A 25,640-nucleotide genomic window follows, 5' to 3' on the forward strand; every position below is an offset into this window, starting at 1 on the left:
GATTACTAATTAAGCCTAAGGATTAAATTCCTGTTTGTTTTCTGCGATCTCCCTTCTACACTGCTAAGTTTTGAACCAGCTCTAAGTGGAAACGCATGTTGATGTGTTAACATGAACCCACTCCACACCAGCCAATGACACGGTGTCCCTCTGTCTGCCGTAATAGCGCATGTTGATCCCTTTCTCTCATGTCCTGCATGCTCTCATGCATATTCATGGTGACGCTTTTGAGGTGTGGTAGAGGCAGAGATGCTGGGAGGGGGAGAGGCGAGGGGCGATGTACCCTTGACAGGACCGCCGCTGCTCAGCCACTCTCCCCCATCTGTGGGCCAAACCTTTTTGCTCCCAGCCTCTGCATTTGAATTCTATACTTGTAGCAGTACGTTTGGTCTGCCCATCCTAGAAGTATTGCAAAACTGTCAGATGAAACCAAATGTAAATCTACTGTGTAGATTCACTTAGACCCTATACTTAGTTGACCCCCAGGGGTCTATACTAAGCCCAAAACATCTTCACCAAAAATAGTTGGACCTACAAGCTCAGATTGGCTCACAGATCGGCTGTTTTCGCTGAATGTTTGCCCCAGACTATAGCAAACTTAGGGTTTAAAGTGGCTAATGTAGACGTGTGTGTGTGTGTGTGTGTGTGTGTGTGTATGTGTGTGTGTGTGTGTGTGTGTGTGTGTGTGTGTGTGTGTGTGTGTGTGTGTGTGTGCGCGCGCGTGTGCGCATGTGTGAGTGAGTGCATGCGTGCGTGCGTGATGCGTCTGTGCGTGAGTGCGTGCGTATGTGCATTGGGGCGGACCTGAACAAGCCAGCGATAAGTGGCTAACATCAAACTGACATTGCAAATCAATGCACGATCAATAATACGGCGTGGAAGTCACAGTTGCACAGCAATATTTCTGAAATGTCAAGAAGGTCCAACACAGGAGGAGAATCCTTGAGTCAGATCAGAGTGGCACAACTGGGATCAATATCAGGTGGTGGTAAGAAGGAGGAGGTAGCAGAGAGTAGGGTCACCTTCAGGCCTCGATACTGAATCAGCAGTATCTTTCTCTCCATACACACACACACACACACACACACACACACACACACACACACACACACACACACACACACACACACACACACACACAGACAGACACACACACACACACACACGCTGCTTGAGTTACAACATGGTGACCTCACAAAAACATGCTCGTTATCCCCTGAAATGTGCTACTCCATGCCCCTCCACACCTTATGAATTATTCATTTTTTCTATTATGATTTTGAATACTTTGTTATACTGTTCCTCAATGCTCCTGGTGTCATTGTAGCTCCGTCATTGTTTGCTCACTGTCTCCTTCTCCCTCTCTCTCTCTCTCTCTCTCTCTCTCTGTCTCTTTGCCGTATCCATCATCTTCGTTAAGGAGTTGAAACGCCTCTCCACTCTGCTTAATTAAACTGCTATCACTCCCTGATGGGAGAAACTCATCTGATCTCACACTACAGAGGAGTGGCGATGGTTTAAACTGACTTGTTACACAACTGGCGTATTTCTCACCACTGCAACGGTGATTGCCGAGGTGACCCCCTCATCCGAACCGTTTGCTCATGTGAGGTTAAACCATTCAGTGTCCCCCAAAGGGCACGTCCCAGGAGGCTACACAGTACAATTGTCAGTGTTAATTTAACTCTGAGAATGTACAAATGGAACCAAACGTGTGTGTGTGTGTGTGTGTGTGTGTGTGTGTGTGTGTGTGTGTGTGTGTGTGTGTGTGTGTGTGTGTGTGTGTGTGTGTGTGTGTACGTACTGTGTAGGCATGTGATTCCCTCTGGACATGTTTCTTGTATAATCTCACATAAAGTCACATCTTATGTGGAGCACATAAGAACAGTACGAAGACGACAATAGGTTTCAGAGTTATCATTAAGGTTGAACGGAGGATTTAGATTTAGAATGTACTTCCCACTGCAAAGAAAAAAGCTTTTCCTACATATTCATTTCATAGTGTGTGCGTGTGCCGTGTGAGAGAGAGAGAGAGAGAGAGAGAGAGAGAGAGAGAAAGAGTCATTTTGTAAATATTTCATCCCACAAGCATTTAATCTTTTATTTTTAAATCTGCTGTCCGTTTGGTGTTGAACACCCCCATGGCCTAGATTTGAAAGTGTGAGAGGAATGGGGAGTTAAACACCCCACGGTGCACACTTCTGGTGTATGTATTCCCAGAGAGAGGTCATCACGGACCAGGCTGGTATTGTATTGTGATGAATGTAAGACCAGCAGTTATTCAAGATGCATTGCTTTATGGGAGCCCATATGGGAGGATGGTGTAAGATTAGGAGCAGTGATACAGGTTGGACTGAACAAATGAGCTTATAGCGCCGGAGGTTTTATCTTGAGTCATCCATGTCTTGATCTTCGTGCTGTGAGCTTCTCTGACTGGTGAGCAGCGAGACAACTTAGAATGTAGGATTGTCTCTCACAGAACTGGACTGATGTGATCCACTTCGGTATTAGTGAGGACTCTGCAGCAGTGTCCTGAATCAGCTGCAGTTGTCTGGTCGATTTCTTTAGGGAGACACAGTTACAGTAGTCGAGTCTGCTGAAGATAAATGCATGGCCAAGTTTTCCTGCTGAGACATATATCCTGTAAATTGTGATATATTCTTAGGGTCATAGTAGGCTGTCTTTGTAATTGTCTTACTGTGGCTGAAATCCAGATCTGAGTCCATGACTACACCAAGATTTCTGGCTTGGGTGGGTTGTGTTTTTTAACATTACTGATTGAAGCTGAACACTGACTTTTAATCATTCGTTCTTCCTTGGCTTCAAAAAAGTATTTAATATAATAGTAAGTCAGGACAATAACGTTCCAAACATTTATGGATTATTCAGTTCTTGTATTTGGCCATAATCCCCTGGTGATATATAATATTATATATATATATATATATATATATATATATATATATATATATATATATATATATATATATATATTGTTCTCCATAATATGAGCATGTACAGTAGATATGGTGTAGATTAGATTTTTTCACCTTAAATTGAAAATCTGTCTGTCTGTCTGTCTGTCTGTCTGTCTGTCTGTCTTTCAGTTAGGGCTGATTCATACTCCTATTTTAACGCTGTTTCGGCGCTGTAGTGCCGAAATGATTTCGGCTCATCAGAAGACATTTTCAGTACCACCGAAGAGCCGACCGACTTTAAGACGGTACCTGCCCCCCCGAACCTCAAATGATGTCACATTGTAGGCTCTATACAGAGCCGAACCGACTTTTATTCGGCTCTAAATAGGAGTATGAATCTTAGCTAGGTCAGATTGAAGAATTGGGTTGTACTGTCTTTGTCGTGTGTGTGTGTGTGTGTGTGTGTGTGTGTGTGTGTGTGTGTGTGTGTGTGTGTGTGTGTGTGTGTGTGTGTGTGTGTGTGTGTGTGTGTGTGTGTGTGTGTGTGTGTGTGTGTGTGCGTGCGTGCGTGCGTGCGTGCGTGCGTGCCACTGTGTGTGGGTAGTCAGTAGTAGTCACATGCTGGCTGATGAAACACAAAATTGATCACAATGGACACTTCAAAATGACACCCAGCATTAGTGCACCACTTCAATCTTCACTTGAATCATTCCATAAAAGCCATTAAATATGGTAATTGCACAGTTCATTGTCAAATTGACCATTTAAAGAAAAGGGAAGGCTTTCCACCAATTACCAAAGGACAGCCGCCATGCATATTGTACTGAAAATGTATTGATGCATTTTACAACACCATAATTTATTCACAATAACATTACCGGGAGTAGACGAGAATGGCATCACAGTGCAACAGCTATGCATTGTGTTTTGTTAGGTTTGCAGACATTCGATAAACTGATCATGTCAGAAGATGTACAGACAGGGACAGGACTTTGATGTGATGGGAGAAGTCAAGGCACAATTGATTGACAGCAGGAACACCAAGCATCACATGGCCTGACAGTCACTGCATTCGCCACAAAAGCGTTTATACTTTAAATTACTGCAATATATACCTTTATTGAAAGGATAAGCCCCTTGAGATGTCTCATCTCATTTTAGTTGGGATCCTCAAAATGGAGAGGATGTTACTGCCAGGTATCTAAACTTCAGTGTTAGGTAGCTCTTAGGTAGCTCTCTGCTAACGTTCAATTTATTTGCACGCCGGTGGCGCATACCAAGAATTGCATATCTGCAAGCTCACAACACATTGCAGTCCAATGTTGTGAACTTGTTAGATCAGCCATTTTAGGTGCATGACATGATGGTATAACTAAGTATAAATCCAACCCTAACACTTGGTAACTCAGTAAATTGAACACAGATTATTTTGGACTGTTGGTGATCAGACAAAGTGATTGACACATGGTGTCGTGCTTTTTCAAAATGTCTAAAATGGTTGCTTCATTTCCTCCCTACATGCTGTGTTCTTACCCTTGCTGGAGCTGCATAAGCTGATGAATTAAATTAAGCACCATCTTAATTGAAGTGTTTTGCTTGCGACCTTTTCCTGAAGGTCTTTGACAATGCTCTCCAGCTCAACGTTGAGCACTATTCTCATGTTGCCTTTGTTCGATGCTTCAAGTTGACTTTGAATTATTGAGCTCTGTGGCAAGGCTCATCTGAAGTGGCATTCTCTGAGTGTAACTTTTGTTGTGAATAAATAATCTGAAATATTATAGTGACAAGGGCTTGCCAGTTATATAATGTCTGTTTTGTTATAATGATAGTGTTATGGGATAAGTTAGCCCTGTTTGGAACCTAACCCTCTACTATTACTCTGAGATGATTAGGCTATCCCGGCAGAGGAAAAGTTCATCCAAGTGCATTGAAGATCATCAATTCAGGAGCACTACTGGCACCTGCTGTGTGGGGTTCTTCCAGTTTGAATGGAGGAATGGGAAAACATGGCACAGGCTGAGTGGCTGACTAAATAAGCATTCTTTTTCAACCCCGTCGTAAAAATAACTTTCTGGAAAATCCTCAAATATCTGTAGGTGTCTGGGACTGCCTTTACATAGGATGTTTTGCGAAAAAGGTGATCTTCAGACTTCAATGCACTTGGACGGACTCTCCCTCTGTCGGGAATCAGGATACCCCGATGCGGACGCTGGGGCTATAGGGATGAGTTGTGTAGTGCCTAAAATCTTGCAATAATTTGAACATACATGTAGGCTAATGGTCAAGTCAGGATAATAGTTTATTTTCTTTTTATCTCAAAGAACTAGGAAGATTGATTTTCTTGTAGCCGAAATAGTGAATTATTTTTGCTTAATGGATTGATTGGTTGACGTCATCTGTATTGACAAATTGCATAACGGACATATCTGCATCTGTCATAAGTAAATGGGCTCTGAGGAATGGGCTGAAAGGCATTCCTCAAATAGAGATACAAAACAACCCTGAATGGGATCAGCTGCTTACGTTTTATGTCTGTCGGCTGTCAGTAGCCTGAAACATGATTTAAATGCCGTTTGAATAAAGGAATACCGTGAGAAAATAAACATTAACCTCTAAGAATAGCTTCCAGGGGAAGAGCCTGTTGTGTGTCCTTGACAGATGGCTCTGGTTTGAAATTACATTGTGCAGCCTGGGCAGCAAGGCCACAGGCCTGAATGCACTGCTGGTGGAGAGGAAGTCAGTGAAACAGGAGACGGGCTGGTCAGCTCATTTCTGACCTTAAGGTCAGCACGTTCAATACTTGCTGCTTTTTATAGGCTTAGATATCCTTGAATCAGTATCCAGTATTGTGTTCTCCTTCTCTGTGCAGTTTATATAAGGAGCCAAGGAGGTATTAGTGATGTTGTTGTTTTTTATTTGAAATTAGAGCAGAGAGCGGGGTCATCTTACCCTCACGTCAGATCTATTTTGGCGGTGAATATATCCCACGAAAATGAAGAGAAATACTGGAGCAGATTTAGACCTCAATTTACTGTGCTTCACTCTGACTGTAAAGCCTAAATATTTGAGCCCTAGCATCCTTATTCCGGGGAGAACATTTGCAATGATAGCTCACAACAACGAGCTCACAACGTGCAACGCATTTTCAGTCTCTGGAGATCTGCTTTTTTTGCGAAGATATTTGTTGGAGAGTGAATTACGGGAGGGTGCCTAGTGTAGAGCCTAGATTGACTCCGGTCAATAGGGTTTAAGTGGCTATGGGCACGGCAACGCACAATTTCCATTCTATGCTGGGAGCAAGGGGGTGGAGTGTCTGGTTGCTTTGTTTTGACATGCTTTAAATGTCTGAAGAGTGGAGTAAACATTGGCGAACTTGGACCGAGTGTCAACCAATAGAAAATAACTAAGAAGCCGGTGAGTGACCCCTCTTGGCAGGAATTTGTCTTGTAATGTGTTGTTGTTTTAGGACACACCTTTTCCGCTTTTACCACACATAATGAGCACATCATTTTTCATCTCTGAATTGTTACCATCACCCACCTCCAGTCAGAGGCGTGATTTCGGAAAGAAATTATTTGGGTGTGGCAAAAAATAAGTTACCATAGCTCCATTTCTAAAAGAGCAAATATTGTGGATCCACTATTTTCACTGTTTGTGTGGGGGCAATTTTTGGTGGGGAAATGTTCGCCTAAAATGACATTCCCAAAATAAGGATGCCACGTTGAAAGTGGTTAATAAATGAATGGTTGCATCCAATAAAAGGCTATACTAACTTATAACACGTGTCACATGTACAGTAGATGGACGGGCATCAACTGCAATTAAATCAGATTCATCTGCTAAAACAATTCAGAGTTGGGGACAATATGCATAAATTAACTGAATTTAAGGTTAAATGTTAAGCTTAAAGGTTAAAAAGGGGGTGGCAATTAGCGTTGTCCCGATCTGATCACATGATCGGAAATCGGGGCACGATCACCTCATTTTCAAATGATCGCAATTGGATCCGATCAGGAGCAAAAAATTCACACCCGTGTGAACTGAGTGGTGCAACTCCGTGTGGGGGTCCCCGGGGGTCCCCGGAATTTCCAGACCCACAGGAATGCGCCCAGGGTGCCGGCCCAGTTCCGGCGAGCTGCCCCACGTCCGAAACGGTCAAGAAATGACAGAGTTACTGTGGTGGGGGAATTAGCAGACAACTCTTCTCTCTCTCTCTCTCTCTCTCTCTCTCTCTCTCTCTCTCTCTCTCTCATGCACGCTCCACATTGTAATTAGCAGGCAACAGTGCAACACTCTCTCTCTCTCTGCGCCACTTTTGCCCTAAACATAGGGATGGACATAGAGACGGACATTGCTGTTCCTTGGAGTCGTTGCACCACTCAAAAACGTGATCGGGACATCCCAATCCAATATTATATCCATATCATGATATTAGACTGGATATTGTCTGTAATTTGGGATAATGTACTATTGTGATATGGCATAAATATAAATTTCGCATCTGAAAAAATCTGTATTGGAAGATACAGATAAAACGTGATTGGGACATCCCTAGTAGCAATTGCCATCCCCTAAATGACACCCATGCCTCCAACCCACACAGAGGTAGAACATCAGCCGGCGGAGATGTATCAAAGTCGGGTTATGCCAGACTATACAGCCAAGAGCCAACCACTCCAACTTCAGTCCAACAAAATGTAACCACAACCTGCAAGACAACAGGGGGCATTGGCGCAGCGGCATCCGACTCCTCAACGTGCATTTGGCAACAACACTTCTGACACAGATGTGTCACAGTGTGGCCGTACTCTAATACACCACAGTGCCACTTGCAGAATTTTAGTTCTTGCGATTAAATATAAATTAAGCTTAAAGGGGCCTGAAACCCTAGGACGATTTTGTTTGTATGTTCGTCATATCCTTCTATCCTACTTTAAAATCCTACTACAAATCCTATTACTAAATTTATTCTGTTCTTTATCCATTTTGACCAATCGATGTATTGACTACCGGTATTCGCATATGCAGGAATTGAGTACTCAGAATTTTCCCTTTGCCCCATATTTAAGCAGTTTATTAGCATTTGTATTTTGTACAAATCTTTTATTATAAGAGTGAGAGTACTCAGTGGATTGTCTTTTTCTACTTAGTGGATTGTCTAATGTCTATAATCAGCAAGGAGCAGCAAAGCAGACTTACTACAAATTTCAGCTGTTTATTATCGTACTAGCCCTTACCCTTTGTGAAATACTTGCTGCCTTGTGGCGGGGGGGGGGGTAATTTGTTAAATTGGAAAAAGGGCTTCGTTAAGACCTCCATATTATTATGGTCAATGCCTGTGTGAAAAGTGGGAGCGATTGGTGCTTGCAGTGAGGAGCTACGGCAGTCACAGTGACACACATTCAGACAGACAGACAGACATTGGCTTAATTATAGTATGATGTAGTCACAGTTATGGCTGGGTAGCATGGCTATGCTGAGGGTTTTATTGGTTTGTGACTTTGTGGTTGGTTGTTGTCAGGGTGACGGTGGTAGGAGTGTGTGTGATTTGGGCTCTGCTGTGCCAGGGTTAATTGATCAGCAGGTAATTCCAACTGTCTAATTTTGTGCTCTCCTCTTTATCTTTGTGTGCTGGACCTGTCCTTGGGGCTATATACACACTCTACACCCAAGAGAGAGCTGACTCAGTGCTGCAAAGTGTGTGTGTGCATGTGCGTGTGATTGTGCACGCTCGCGCGTGTGTGTCCATGCGTGCGTGAGGGCATGTTATTAATTATACTTGTGAGGGCCAAATGCCCAAACAAGAATGAAAATAGACAATTGTGTTGTGGATGTTTTGAGACAGTTGTCCCTGGCTATAGACAAAATAGGCATTAATAGGCATCACTGATAATTACAGTTTTGTCACAATATCGATATCATGATGATGGTATATTTGTTCCAAAACTAGAGGTTCAGGCTTCACAACTAGAGTTCGGTGGCCCTCACACCTGCGATGTGCGTGCCGACACGGGTATGTGGAATATGATATAAGAGATATATGTACTGTACTGCATGTATGTATAAATTGTATATATCGTTGCTATCGGGTAGAAACTACCTAACACCATTTCTGAGGTTTTAGATTTTTTTTTTTACAGTAAATCACTGCTAATCAACCGTGTTGAACCAATGAAACCAATGAAAAGTAGTAAAAGAAACAACAACCTTTTAACTCCATTGGACCCTCAAATTGTCTGATAAAGCACCTCTCCCCCTCTCATGCAATACATTCACAATATAAATTCACAACACCAACTTTGAGGAGGCAGTATTGCTTTGTTTTAAAACTATACAGTATGGTTTCCTGAAAATTTTACATTTTGGAGTTAGGTGGTTTCTTCCCAACAGCAGAGATATATCTTTTTTATTCAAAGTATAATTATAATCTAATTACTGTCAGTTTTTCAGTTTTATAATCTATTTACTGTAATCGCATTACATATAATTATTTACAACCTTAACACAGCCCAGCCCAGTGACTTTGCTGGACACGTTTATATAATCACTATAGGACGAACTGAAGCGCGCGCGCGCGCGTGTGTGTGTGTGTGTGTGTGTGTGTGTGTGTGTGTGTGTGTGTGTGTGTGCGTGCGTGCGTGCGTGTCTCAGCAGACCTGACAGACTGTGGCTCATTAAACTCACTCAGACACAGGAGGTTAAGACAACAGCCACAGTGTGGGCACTGCATTCTGCCATTTGAAACAGACGACAGATAGAGACACAGCATAACGCACTTTAACGCAGTCACAACAACTGCACAAAATGAATCAAATAAACTGCTTAGATATACAGTGCAGTTCTCAAACCTTTTCATGTCAAGGACCCCCAAATTGATATATATTTGGCCGCAGACCCCCCGTCTGAAAATATTTTGTGCCAAGAAGATTTGTGTTATGCTAAATGATTAAAAAACACTTTTATCATTTTTCAATACATGTTTCAATAAATTCAAAAAGTACAATCCTGCAGCGTGGCACGATCTATTTGTATAAAATGTTGTATAAAATAGGTTCAAATGATTGTGATGGCTGTGAGGCTGTATTAAGACATTTAGCTGACCCTCTGGAAGGCTCCTCAAGACACATTTTGAGAACCACTAACATATAATACCACAGTAGGCATATGTGAAAAATCATCTCCATAACAAAGTAGAAAAATACCACAGGCCTACTATTCCTCGACTCATTGGGTTTAGCATTTCAAGCAGTTATTCCCAGAAGATGGAGATGTTTAGATGAATCACCCGGAGACCAACAGCTTATAGAAATACCATTCAGATAAGAAGCACTTTGCAATGAGCTGCCAACGATAATACATCACAAGTTGATGCTTATCAATGTGTTCACATGCATTTCTCGTGCATGCGTGCGGGCGTGCGGGCGTGTAGGCGTGTGTGCTTGTATTACTTTTCTTTTGCGAGGGGTAGATCATTTCCCTGGTTCTCACGCGAGAAATGGATTATTTTAAAGTTAAAACTGATTTGGGGAGTTGGTCTGCTCTGACGAAGGCTACTGCCAAAATGCATCAGCGTGCTCAAATATACATGAGAAATTGCATCTGAGCCAGCATCTTATATTTTGGAGTGCCGCTTTTTCCACTTAGTTAGGCGCACCTGCTTTTCTTTCTTTATACATACCGGTAGTTGCGTGCCAGTATCATTCACTGAAAATAGCCGATCTACAAGCTCACTATGTGGCGCAACGCATTGTTAGCTTGTAGCTTTGTGCATGGTTTACTATTATGTATAAAATTACCTAAAATGTTGATGTCCGCACACAAGTATAGAAAAAACAAACGTGTGTGTGTGTGTGTGTGTGTGTGTGTGTGTGTGTGTGTGTGTGTGTGTGTGTGTGTGTGTGTGTGTGTGTGCGTGCGTGTGTGTGCGTGTGCGTGCGTGCGCGTGACGCACACATGCGTGTCTGTGTGTGTGACTGGCTTAGGGAAACAGGTCGACAGTGTTGCTGCAGAAGGCTTCACAGTGGGGTAGAGAGAGACAGAGAGAGACTGGGGGCATCACAGATGATGTGATAAGCATCCTACAGGTTGGACCACGCAGCATCCCTGGCATAAACGGCTCCACTCATGTGATCCGGGTTATTCAGAACTCCAGGGCCTAGGACGCAGTGACAAGTTAATGGCCCAGAACCCACACTATTATAGAAAATAGCTGGATATTTTCTTCTCAGTTCTTGGTTCTCTGTTTTGAAACACCATCTCAGCTTTTTCTATTACCACCCCTTACACCACTTATACACACACCTCTCACAATGCAACACTGAAAATGCACCGCTCACACACACCTCTCACAAAACTTAAACACATACCATACACACAAGCACATGCCTCTTATGTATTAATACTATTCACATAACATATACACTAATACACACATACTGTACGTACATGTACATATTGCATATGTAAAAAATACAGAGATATGACATTTAGAATTAGGACCCGTGCACACAGCACCTTCAAATTTCAATCACAACCTCAAGGTACTCTTCTATGCTTAATTATTTATTGGTCTTTTCTTTGCTACAATGTTGAGCAACCAAAACCACCAAAGAATGTTACTCAATTTACAACAATGTTGGCATTTAGCTCTTATCCAGAGCGACTTGCAAGAAATCAGAATAAGCAAAGTAAGCATAAACTCCAGTCAATAAACAACAAAGTAAATACTGTATAGTCACATAAATAGAGTGCAGAGAGTGTAGTGCCTCAAATAAACTAGAATACCAAACAACCACCTGAACCTACAGCAGCTGTCAACAAGCTATCTAATTCATAGTTCTTTTACACTTGTGGTTGATAAAAACAAATCTACACAATGTACTTGTGTATGAAATAGTCAAAGAAAAACCTAGAATGTTGACTCGCAAGTCTGACTCACGGTGCCTTTTGCTGAAGGTCACAGTAGTGAGTCTATAGAGTCGACCCCAGGCAGCGTGGAGGCTCAGTCTCCATCTGACCTTTAACCCTCCCCCACCTCGCCCAGTTGCCTCTCGCAATGTGACAGTGTGTCTCTGTGGTCTTGTCATTTTGACTCTCTTCCATATACACAGTCTGTCCCTCTGCTTCACTGGCTGTCCATCTTTGACCCCCCCCCCCCCACACACACACACACACACACACACACACACACACACAATGTCAGCTCAGACAGTCAGCTGGTCTCTCAAGTGAAACGGATTATAGCTGCACCTTGTCCTTCTCTCTGTGTTCAAACCAGCCTCATTACATTAGAGCCTTCCCTGAGCCAACAGGAGAACTGCACAAATGTCATCATCAATCAATCAATATTTTTTTCATTAAATAGATTTTTGAAAAGTATTTCATAAAAAAAATAAGCTTGACTATTTTCACTATAGTTTGGGTCGTGGGGTGACACCAACGTTTGGGAACCACCGATGTTTGTGTTCATGTTGAGTGTTTGTTGATTTGATTCAGTTGCACAAAATGTGAAGATCATGGACCAGTGATATCCAGACACCCGTCTCTGGACATCGGACATCACATCAACACAGAGGCCCTGAACCGAACCAACAAATGAATAAATATGTTTCATATCCTCAGCACCGTAGCAGTGAACTGCTCCCCTCCAGTGCTCTAGTGAATTAATGCACTGGAGCACACAGACGGATACTAGGCTATAAACTTTATTAAACTAGGCTAGCATTTCAACGCAGGGTGCAGCTTCATCAGAGCTAAACCCGAAACCCGTCCCCGACAATTGCTTCAATGCACAACTCATGTTGTGCTGAAACTGCATCCTACGATAGTAAATGAATCAAGAATGCACATATATTATGTGAGATGAAAAGAATTTCCATGACAGTTTTTCCCCCCTTTAACATTATTCACTTTTAACCGTGAGCGCGCCGATGTACAGTTACAGTAGGATCAAACCGATGCTGACAGTAGAGTCATAGACTCGAGGTAAATGTGCGAGCAATGCAGGCTGCAGCCAATTATTCACTGGCAAGAAAAGATTCATAGATCCATATTTCTGTGAGTGCGATATTCAGGACAGCACTGCAGGTACACTATATAATATACAGTATATGAATGACGTGGGTTGCTCCAGGGTTCCTCAGTTGCTACAGTACAAATGCTCAGTGACACGCAGAGACAGCATCCACGTACGCGTCCATGAATTAGAAGTACCAGAAGGACTTCGGAGTGCTGGCTATTATTTTCTTATTGTGAATCTTCGTGAGACGTTCACCCGGCAAACTGCATCAGTATGCTCGTTTTCCACAAATGCTCAGTTTACCTGTATTATTACTAAATGATCCGTACTATCTGGAGGGCAGATCAGATTTTCCCATGTGAATGTGTACTGTACTGTGCGTATGTACTGTACCACCATGTTGTGTGTTTACATTATAAATATGTCAGACACCAAATAGATATTGGACTCGAAAGCAGGCAGGACTCAGGAGACATATGGAAAGTTCAACAATGTATTCAACACTGGCAGGGGTTGGGGGGAAGGAAGGTAACCGTGGGCAATGGGACCGGGCAGAATCATTGTTGAGGGGGCAATCGTGGGCATTGGGTACGACATTGGGCTTAGCCGTGGGTCCAGTCCAGGATGCGCACAGCATGGGTCGTCCGTTCGATCAGGCTTAAAGGGACACTTCACCCTTTTTGCATGTTAATGACGTTTAGAAGATTTAGAACACTTTCCTGTGGGTCTTTATGTGTGTAATATGTGGTTTTAGATATTTTAGATTTTAGCAGTGAGCCCAGTGTCTCTGATGTCATGGACACTGAGCTCACTTCCTTCCATCCTGGACTACAATTCCCATAATGCTTTGGTGCACTGCTCCTCCTTGTGGATAGGGGGATGGCTATCTTACTGAGTCAAGACTCAACATGTAGTAACATGTAATCATTTTGTACAAAGGGGTTAGGCGGAGGTAATTTCACAGGCAGGGGTCAGAATGAAAATACAAACAGGCAGAATTTAATAGAATAAATCTTAGGTACTTTTTGCCTGCTAAACTAACGGCAAACTGGTCTGATGAGCAGCAGGTATAGAAAATAATGATGATACAGGCAATAAATGCTTGGACTAATCAGTCAAAACAGGCTCAGGTGTGGAACTGGGCACACCTGTGTACATCAGCTCCCGTGGATGTGGGTGTGAGACTTTTATCAGTGTTGGCCCATTGTCTGTATAGCTGTAGTTGGACATGGTTGTTTAACAAATCACTTACTGTGTGTGTTTGCATAACACACAGACCGTTTCCAGGTTATTCCTGAATATCAGGTTCTCATGTATTGAGAGGAAGTACCCTTGCATGTGTGTGGAATACTTCACGCTGGAATAATTACAATATTTCATATTCAGGTGTGAAACAACGCGCTGCACACACGGTGAGCTTCATACTGTGTGAAGTCATGAAGATGTCACCTTCTGAAGTTCTGCAAATGACACTAGTGCTTTTCAGTCTGGCACCATCCTCTGTCTCACCTTCCTCTACCCCCCTCTGTGGCCCTTCCTTTCTCTTCCTCAGTTCGTTTGTCATGTCTAAGGCGGCAGTGAAAAAGCTGCACTGGCGTTCCAAGGTGCACGAGTGCTTCGTGCCCCTGGTCGGGTCCCCTGGCGACCTGGGTGTGTCCATCGGCGGCGGAGCGGACTATGGGGAGTTTCCATTCGTCACTTCGGCTCCCGGGGGAGGGCTCACAGTGGGCAATGTTATCCTGGAGATTGGGGGGACACCTGTGCTGGGGATGACCCTGGGAGACGTCAGAGGTGTCCTCAACTCCTGTCCCCATCCTATTCGCATGAAGACAGTGTCACCAGGTAGGGCTCAGCCTTTCAATATGCTTGCAACCTTTCTGGACAATGTGGCAGAGCACAATGGTTCTGTGTTAATTAATAATTCATATTAATAACCTCATGGCACATCTTGGAAACAAGGTTATTATCATTTTTAAATTTTCATTCGTTTTTTTTTTTAAATACGTTGTAAGATGATTATTACGTTTTTATCAATACAGTTTCAGTTAGTTATCTTTTTCCTTTAGCAATTTTTTTTCTTTTCCCACCTTTTTTCATTATCTCATTACGGTAGTTTTAGTTAGCTACGTATAATAACCTTGCTTGAAAAGGACACTCCAGCTGCCACTTCAACACTAAAGACAGTTTTAGATGTTCAGGGTTATTTTATTTTACATTCTGTTACACTCCATTACGCTACAACATCATGAAGAATCTCTCACATCTGTATCCAGTCAACCGTAATCTTTGTTACTTAACCACCACTCTGACTCTGTGACAGGCACAATCTGTAGCCTGTAACATTCTGTCACCGATTTGCTGTCCTTCATTTGCAGTGGTGGACAGTAGTAAACTACTGTAACTACATTTAATTGAGTACTACTGTACTTAAGTGCATTTTAGGATTTTCTTTTTTGCAAGCGCATGACTTTCACTCCGCTACATTTTCAATGGAAATATTGTACTTTTGACTCCATTACAGTTCTACGAAGGGACTCTTTGGCCCCAAACTTATAATCATAAATTATGAATTAACCACTTAAGCCCTAATTCAAAAAGTGAAAATAGCCGATCTACAATCTCACAATGCGCCGTACCACACTACCACTATTTTCACTTTTGAACATTTGAACATTTCTGTTTAGTTTGTTTGTTGGTTTTTTAAATTTCAATACAGTAATTATAAAAAAGGAAATCAACTTCATAATTTGTACTTTTGAATACTTGGTATTTAGTACCCTTTAGAGTAGCCTTTATTCACCACCACTGTCATTAATTAGTCTGGATGTGTCAAGGCGTTCGGTCAATATGTGGAGGCCGGAGGTCAAAAATCTTGATGACACACATGACAAGCGTGTTGAGGCTGATGCGGCTATACAGTTGTCCGTCAGCCTCGAGGGGCCTTGGTATTTATAAGGGGGGGTTGGGGGGGTGGGGGGGGTCTGAAAAGAGCAATATGTCACCAGCTGTGTCACCTGACCGCGCCTCGCGATGGCCTTGCCGGCCAGGATTGATGGCTAAATCGGCCAAAGTAGTATAAATGAGAAGCGTTATTCCTGGTCCCTCGGCCACCAATGGATACATTATCATTGTGAAGTGTGGCTGGTCCTCCCTGGATGGTGTGACTGCATGTAGCACGGTGGACAGTGATGGATGAGGACTACCCCAACCCCCCCTGCCCTCCTCCCCAAGCCTCAAAGCCAAGGTTTTGTTCAAAAACTGCAGACAAATCTGATTTGTTTCTCAAATCTGATCATTTAGGACTGGTTGTCCAAACTGTTATTTTCAAGTGATCAGATTTGAATCACATTTCAAACCAATCTGACATGTGGTTTTATGCTCTACAGACTTAATCTGATTCCAATCTGGATAGGCCAAAACTCTGATTTGGACAGCTCAAGGATGCATGTCCCTGTTGTTAACCCATTTTGGGCGGGAACCCGTTTTGGTGTTAGCATTACGTTGTGCTTTAGCAGATCTACAAGCTCATAGCTGTAGGTCTGCTATTTTTGAAAAATCAAAGAGCGACTGACATAGAAGACATTTTTACAATCGACAATATATTTTATCGAATGATTTAAAGCTCCTCAAAGCAGTTGGACGTATTAAACACTGCAGACTCATGCAGACTCGCTTTTTTAACAGAACCTGGCAAAATGATAAATGATCAAGATTAAATGAGGCAGGCCTAATATGAATTCATAACTTGCTCCTGCTGAGTCCCCCAAAGTGTTGGCTATTGCAACATTGCTTTCCTCCATTCTCCTCTCTGTCAAGCAGCTTATAGGGACTGTGCACTGGGGTAGTTGCCAAGTTCCTCCAAACTGATCAATTGAGACAGTGGTGTCAAATTACATGGACATTCTCTACAGAGTATATCCACCACATATGAATACATTTATGTCTGTCATCTGTCAACCAGGAAGATTCTTAATCTTTTGCCAGAACTGAGTGTGTTCCATAGACTGTAAGTGTGCTTGATCTCTCTCTCTCTCTCTCTCTCTCTCTCTCTCTCTCTCTCTCTCTCTCTCTCTCTCTCTCTCTCTCTCTCTCTCTCTCTTTCTCTCTCTCTGATTGCATAAATGTTTGTTTTATTATAACAAATAATTGTATTTATCAATAGTCTACACAAGTGAAGGCTATGATGTAGCATACAAAGACCGGCCACCCATATTCATACAGGTAGATATTTCTTTAGTCCTGCAACAACTTATGTGCACAATTGTGTTTCTGGTATAGCAGATTGAATTTATGCACAATGATATTTTCACAGGCTGTACACAAGGCATGCATACTCACTCTGCTGTCAGGGGTTTGGATGCTTGAAGTTTCACTCACATGTTTTCTTGGGTATCTGAGATACATAACCTTGAGGCCTGTCATGAAAGTCGTGCTTCACTTTAATGGCAGCCCATACTGTAGATGACAACCTTCTGACCATGTACAAAGATGTCTGACCATCCATGCGTGTTTCATCCCGATATGACAGCTCGCCATAAAACAGCCATGTGAGCTCTCAGACTGTCACGTGTTCATACTGTATCCAGTAAACACCACAAGCCGATTTTCTGATTCTATCAACGAAGTACGTTTCTGGGAAGCCTTTTCCACAGCATAATTAATAAAAGCCAATTAGTTTCTCCCAAAACGCTGTAGGCTTTGCATTGTACTTCAAGGCCAATCGCATTGACCACATGTGGCCAGTCATACAGTACTGTGTGTGTGTGTGTGTGTGTGTGTGTGTGTGTGTGTGTGTGTGCAGTGGGCTGCCTCAGCTAATAAAGTTTTATTACGTGCGTTTTAATCGGCCAACAAATTGAATCTGCTACTGGGCAGAGCCACTGTAACAGACGGTGGCCCGGGGTTGGGTGGGTGGGCGCCGCTGGAGGACTGCTCGTCTGTCAGACTGACAAGCTTGTGATGCACTCAGGGCCATCCATAACAGCAAGTGACCTGTCATCAAAGGCCATAAAGCTCTTGAGATGAAATTAATAGATCAGGCTGAGCGATAGAAGGCCTGCTGATCAGCTCTGATCCCGTTACGGACCGCTGGAAGCCTCACTGTTTCATGTGATACACTACCACTGTTTCATGTGATACACTACCACTGTGTTATTATAGGATACGCATACGAGACAGTGATACACTACCACTGTGTTATTAGGATACGCATACGAGACAGGAAGATTCACTGTTAAATGTTCACAGGATGCATGTGTTGTGTTGTGAGGTGTTTAGAAGAAAGATGTGTGCATGTTATACGCACGCACACGTGTGTGTGTGTGTGTGTGTGTGTGTGTGTGTGTGTGTGTGTGTGTGTGCGCTCATGAAAGGGTCATTTGCAGATGACAGCGATAAATCCAACCCGGTGACAACAAACCTTGGTACCGTATGTTAGCTTAAGCTGTCAATCTGTTTCGCGGGCCATAAACACACTTAGACTAACCAATATGACACTGCTGTTGCTTGCCAATGTCTGTAGTTTTAATTTCTTCCTCTGTATCTCCCTCAGGCTCCACATTGTGCAAAGACCTCAGGTTGTATTTGAGCAAGTGCTTCACGCCGGGGTCCATGGACAGCCAGCTTCAACAGGTCATCCGAGAGAACCTCTACCTCCGTGCAGTACCCTGTAAGTGTTCTGTTCTATCCCACATGCTTTCAAAGTGGGGGCCACCAGGGGGGCCAATTTAGAAATTTGTGGGGGGGAGTTCAACCAACTCTGTATTTGTTATGTGATATTCAGACTTTCTGTTGCTTTATAGTAAGTATGCTGGTGGTATTATTGCTTATCTACCAATTAGGTCCAGAATAATAACAGAGCTCCCTTGTAAAAGTACAATTGCATAGAGACTAAATAATGAAAAAATAATGATAAAATAAAATCTTTTCAAAGGGTCATTAAATTAATGAACCTTTGAAAGGTGTAAAAATGTACATGGGCAATAATGTGCAAATACACTGAAATTGGTGTTTTGCAAGTACGAACTTGACTTGACTTTTCCATAGCAACTGTCCGTACTGTCACACCACTGGCTTTATTATCTCTGGCACTTTCCTGTTCCTTTCCTCGTCACTGTCTGTTGCTTTGTCTGTTCCTGTCTTCACTACTGTCAGGATGGAAGGTAATCCTGATTGTGATTTTTAGTTCACAGAGTCCTATCTGTCTCTATCTGTATATAAGATCAGATGTAAACCTTTATTGATGTGGTGAAATGAAGGTGTTGTAGCAGCAACAGCAGCAAGTGTGAAACCCAGGATAGATCCAGGTACTGTAACAGCAGAGAGATAAGAAGATCTTTTAATTTAGAAACATAATACAATTAAATATTCTCAAGGGCCATCCCCACCAAGAATATTTACTATAAACATATGGTGTGAGCATCCATACTGATGAGCGATAGCAACATGTAAACATGTTGAACATGAGTGCTGTGTTAAACATGACATTGTGTAAATTCGGGCGCATCTTTGCGTTTATATTGTTCATAAAATCGCTCTGAACGTGACGCCTGTCTTCATTATAGTTGTGGTGTGACTGACTGCCATCCACTTGAGTTTGTATGATTTCTAAAAAATTACTGTAATATTTATAGTCCTTGGTGTGTCCGGCCCTTTAGAGTCTCCTACTAGACATCTGCACTTGGTCTGCACTGTACTACAGTATGTACATTTATATTTAGATTGTACTCAATCTCCTACAGTGGTTATCTTGATAATACTGTGGCTGTGCAGTCTATCAACATTGAATATAATGTGATAAATGCATATAAGTGAGTCCTCAGCAAGCATCTGTAGTGCCTCAGTATAGAGTACACCCCATGGTCTCTTCTTAAGCACACACATTGTATCCTGCATACTGTAGCAGGACATACTGTACTGTGGTGGACCGCTTGAGTGTGATGTCTCTGAATAAAATCAAGTCCAGTTGCTGCCAACGGTAGTTGGTCGTAGTACATCTGTTGCTACGCTAATATGTTAATCCTCTGAAATGACGTCACGGTCAAAAGGGCTTGAGGAGGGTGAACTGCAGTGACCACTACTGCCCGAGGGTTAGGAGAGAATATGCTGTGATGATGGAGACTCTCTCATCCTCTCATGTTATTGTGGGTATTTGTTTTATTGTACTATAGAAGGGAGGAGACAGGCCACCTTATCGTTGCGAATTAGCCTGGCTGTGGCACTGTGGCAGAGGGGAGTTGCTGCTAATCTCTCCTTGAGTCTAGGAAGTAGGTCATGTGAGACAGGCTGACACCACGCCACACGCCACAGCACACGGCTTGACAGAACAAGGCACAGGTCACTACTCCCAAGATGGTGCAACAAACTGCCTCCAAACTGCCTCCAAACATGGGACATGAATATTTATATTGTGTAAAAGTGCCTACGACGTTACTCAAATCAATCACCCCTATGTGCAGCGTGGAGCCGTGAGCGGTTCTGCTGCTATCTAAGCATTTCTTAATCAAATGTGGACCGATGGAGTGAGGTCGGTTGATGAAAGTTAGATTTTCGGGCTTTGAATTCAGGATTCAGACCTACTACACACTGTGTATTTATCCTTGTGCTCTCATGGACTGATAGCCTGTTTTATACTGAACACAGGCAGCCCGGTGGTGGCGCTGTGGAGCTGGCTGGACTTGTGAAACAACTTCCTGCCTCTCTCCCAGTGCATTCCTTTTAGTTGTGAGTGTCAACAAGGCAAGCTCCGCCCCCTCCCCTCCACGGCTGCATAATCCCCTGATCTGCCGGCGACCGTGAGGCGACACAGTAAGATGCTGTGGTTCCCATGCCACACACACACACACACACACACACACACACACACACACACACACACAGAACATGTCAGGCTGAGGCTAAGCGTGCATGTACAGTATGACATGTGCTGTGGCTTGGAAACCATCTGATCCCTTTGTAGACCACCTGCAGGGAGGAATAAAAAGTGTCCGGACACTTCCGTCTTCAGTCTCTTCATGTTTAGACAGAGCTACCTTTCTTTGTTCTGTCTTTTGGTCCTGGATGCAGCAGCTGTGATGGATGGTACAGGAAGTTGACGCTGAATAGTTTTCATCAGTGGCTCGTTGAGGCCCCCTACAGGAACTTACAGCCTAGCCTGTATGTAAACTATTAATGGAGACCTTACCTTTCTACTGATAAATAATACTAGTGGTACAGTACCACTGGTACAGTAGGTAGGATCACTGTGAGTCATCATGACCCTTTATGTTTTAGAACTGTGCTCATTGAATGGCATTGCTATTTTGTTTAGCTTTTAATCACGCTAATATGACCTATAATAGCAATAGGAGGATGGTGTCTATGTTTGATCTGCATTTTCTTTTCATTATGAGCAAATTAAACTAAATATATCCCTGGATCTGCTGCTCTGACGTTCGGAGGGCATTGTGATGCAGCATGCTTCTCCAAGAGGATGCGTGCTGCGTTGTTGGAGTTGGCACTGATGAAAGGAGCATAATTACAGAGAGCCCGTCAGCAGAACAGGACATTAACATGGAAATGAATGACAGGATTAGGTAAATGCAGGACATGTATCAATAAGGTTAGAGGGGGGGAATTAGATTTTGAGTAAATGTCCGTGAGTGCCAAAGTGGAGGAGATTGCAGTCTAATGAATGTGTGTGTGCACTGTGCACACACTTAGACCAGCCAGGATCCTTCATGTGTGTGGTGATAACCTTGGGGAGCAGGTTAATTTGTGGAGTATTATGCTGACTGTAGTATTGCAGCATATCTGTGTGACCAGCATTATGTTTAGCTGATTTAACAGTAACACCCTCATTTAAAGGGACACTTCACATGTTTTCAACCCGTACTGTAGGTATCGTCGTCCTTGTCACTATAATGGTCAATATACCTGTAGTACTGTACCCTTTCTGTCTGATCGTTCGAATACTGGACAGCTCGCTTCAAAACACAGTCACCCGCGGCCATAGATCCGGCAGAACTGCTCAGGCTGGTATTCCTAAACGTAAACTTATCCTCAATAAAACTATGCCTAACCTTAAACTTATTTCTAATCTTATTCTCTGTAAAACAAATAGAATACAAGAACCGAGCGGTCGGCGTGAGGTCGGTGAAAAGAAACGAGGGCGAGCATGTTTAAAGGCGAGCATTCCGGATACCGATGGTTTTGTGTCTCAGAGGTAGGTTGTGCATATCATCAGAGCTAGATGCTGATTTAGCTGTGCACATTTATGCTCCCCAGAGGATGCACCCCAGTGATTCTGGTGACCCTGTGGCCTTTTCCCTAGCCCGGTCAATTTTAATTTTGCACACAACTGGGTTAATTAACATGAGACTAGGCAAGTTTATTCATGCTCACTGGAACTCTAAGCATTTGAATTAGAGCCATGCATTGGGATTGGGATCCCGCGGGTACTGGCCCTGACCCGTGGCTTTTAATTTGATGTGGGGGGGAATGGCAGGTCCCGCAGCGTCCTGTGATAAATCAGATGCAGTGCACCTGAACCACGCAACAGTTCGGGGGGAGCACAGTTGGAGCTTGGAGTCAACAAACAAAGTTGAAAAGAAACTCAAAGCAGGAGATTACAAATCAAAAGCAAAGCAAGGGAAGTCTGATATGAACACATTTATCTTGTGGCTAAAGGCAGAGGAGAACATTATTTAGAAACATTGTTGTTACAAACAGCTATACTAGTATACAGTATGCATCTACTTACTAATAACCTACTGTTGAGCAGTAAGAGCCAACGTGATGTGTCGCTGTCCATGGTCATCTCTCTATGAACGGCTGAGAGCCGTTCTCTATCTGTGTGTGTGTGTGTGTGTGTGTGTGTGTCTCTCTCTCTCTCTCTCTCTCTCTCTCTCTCTCTCTCTCACACACACATTCTGTGATTCTGTTTGGGTCCCCAATGGACATTGGATATTGCGGGGCTCAGCAGGACTAGACGGTACTTGAATTTAGCTGCAGGCTATAGGAGCAGGCGTTCAGCAATTAACTGCGGGCAGTTAGAAATGAATCCACTGTGGGAATGGTTAGACATCCAATGGGAGGGGCTGGACTAAGAACACAGTCCTGTGCAGGGCTCTAATTGTAATCACGCTATGACCATTCATGTACAGTAGCGCCACCCTCAGGCCAATATTTCATGAACTAACAGGCGGATTGCGGGATGAGCCCTTCTGATTTAGGTGACTCTTGGCATTTCTTCTATAGTCTAATGTCTACTTTTTTTCTGTGTTAAAAAAAACCCTTGGGTCTAAAGATACAATGTCGGTCGTTTCAAAGCACTTCTGTAAGGAGCAGTATGCCTCAAGGGGTCGCTATAGTGGAGTTTTTAGACTCTTTTGTCTTGCTGTGTCTCCAACCTGAGTGTGCAAACATTCCAGTAAGATGAAGGCTGTGTAGTTTCCATTAGCTTGAACTCCCTGCTGATGAGGTACATTTTCGAGTCCTCCACAATCCTCCTCTGAGACCCAGAGTGAATTGACCGCAATTACCACCCTATAGTTAGCATTAATGAGGACTGGCATATGGAGATAACGTTGACAAAAGTTAAGTGTTCCTTTAATGATGCCTTTTTGCTTCCTGTGTGCAAAATGCTAACGACCATGTTCTCCACGTTGTCCTGTATTTTGTTTGCATGACTTATACAACATGTACAGTATATGAATATCAACATTTTCACATACAGTATCACCATTTCTTATAATGGCTTAGTGCAGTGGCTCAGTCTGTTTTGAGTTCTGGAATACTAGTATTTTGACCACTAGCACAATACCTCCATGTACAGAATATAATGCATAATACAGGGCGCATGTTGGTAGAAGGTCCTGGGCTCGATTACTGCCGGGGTGGGGACGATGTGGCCGCTGGGGGCGTGTTCTCTCCTCTGCATCATCAACGCTCATACCCTAGGTGGGGTTGGCGAAAGGGCCTTTCTGTGTGGAGTTTGCATGTTCTCCCTGTGTCCCTTTGTACCCTCATCCAAATACATGCAGTAATCCTGGTCTTTATACTGCCTCCACCTGGTCAGTCAGGGCGCCTGATGGAGGGGAAAGGAACCGGTTGGAGCTAATTATAATGTTGCATTTGATAGAACAAAACATTTGAGGGTATAGTATTTTGTTCATGATTTTTACATTTTCAGTTCAATTTATAAGAAATGCTGTTAATTAGGAGCTGCCTACAGTAATTTATACTTTGTTGAATGCCGGAGTCTCGCACCAAAATCTCCGATCTACAAGCTTGCGTGTCACAGACATGTAGATGTGCTATTTCTAAACTAACTAAATATATACAGTATCAAGCCCAGTCATTATATCATTTCAAGCTTTTTCCCCATGCTATGCCAGTTATTTAAAAACTCTTCTTAAATTGATTTGGTTGAGAAACAACAGTGTAGTGTCTGACACTCTGGGTGCTTCAGACAGATGGGTCATAGAACCAACGGTTGGAGTTCTGTAATTGTCTCCGGAATCAGTCAGAGAGCGGATATAAGACACAAATGGTTTATTCTAATATGCCAGCCCTGGCAGACGGACAGCTTCTCAACGTTTCCAGTGGGAGGATTCATGGGGCAGCTATCTGCGTGCCCCCGGTCTTGATGGACAGCTTACTCTGGGGTGTTGATACACTCCGGTGTAATTACCCATCCCCCCCCCCCCCCCCCCTGTGGGATCAGAGCGTGGCGCCTACAGGCAAACGACAGGGAGGAAGATGTCAATAATACTGCTACTCTTCTTCCCACTGACATGTCATATATATCTGGGAGGGAGGGTACATAGATAATGAATCCCTGCCTCACTCCATATCAGCAGCACGGATACTGTGTGCCCTCAGGGGAGGAGGAGAGTTATAGACACGTCAAAGACCATCAGGAGATTTGCTATCAGATGTTTAATTAAAGACTCATCTTCTGCTTCCGATTAGGATTTGTAAATAGACTTCGAAGGGGGTCAGGCTGACTTAAGGCAGTCTCGTGCTTGACATTTATGGTGTGTGTGTGTGTGTGTGTGTGTGTGTGTGTGTGTGTGTGTGTGCGCGTGTGTGTGCAACTGTGCATGCATTTTTATCAATTTGTCCACTTGTCTGTGTGAACATTGTGTAGTAGACTGCAATATGTGTATGTTGCAGTACTGTATGTGCGTGCGCGCGTGTCTGCCAGCATGTGTGTATCATTGTAGCTGAGGGAAGCAGTGCATTAATCACAGGTTTTATGTGGTATCTGGGTGGGTGTGACTCGAGTCCTGCTGTGATGTGTGTTTCAACAGCAGAAGGACAGGCACGTGTCCTCGGTTTGGGCCCTTGGGCTAATTTTATACCCAGTGAAGGATTTTGCTCATCTCAAGGTCAAAATGACAGAGGTCTCATTGGAGGGCAATGGGCGAGTTACACATCACCCGATAGACTGGCTTAATGAGTGTTGATGAATCTGTGAATGTGCAATAGCCATTTGGAGACAGAGGGATATATTTTGTGTATTGTATCCCTGTTCATTGGCGGTTTTGTCCTTACACATTGTGGACGAAAAGCCTTTCCAGGCATGTTTTTGACTAGGCTGTGGACACCCATTTGAAAAGAGTTTGTACCAGGGACATCCATACAGGATTTGTGCTACATTATTAGATAATGATATACTGTAGTACACATACATATACTTCTACCCTGTATACTAGGTGGGG

General features: G+C 43.2%; 1 protein-coding gene across 1 annotated transcript in view; it reads left to right on the plus strand.

Annotated features, from left to right (window-relative positions):
• Window positions 1-25,640, plus strand: part of magixb (MAGI family member, X-linked b) — a gene marked incomplete at its 5' end in the record, with an annotated part of 68,776 nt that overhangs the window by 961 nt on the left and 42,175 nt on the right. The window contains 2 exons of the mRNA XM_080762950.1: window positions 14,489-14,778; window positions 18,488-18,604. Coding sequence (XP_080619076.1) covers window positions 14,489-14,778; window positions 18,488-18,604 — 407 coding nt within the window. The remainder of the gene's footprint in view (window positions 1-14,488; window positions 14,779-18,487; window positions 18,605-25,640) is intronic.

This window comes from Protomyctophum bolini, assembly GCF_963924005.1.
Source record: "Protomyctophum bolini genome assembly, chromosome: 5".
Taxonomy (NCBI): domain Eukaryota; kingdom Metazoa; phylum Chordata; class Actinopteri; order Myctophiformes; family Myctophidae; genus Protomyctophum; species Protomyctophum bolini.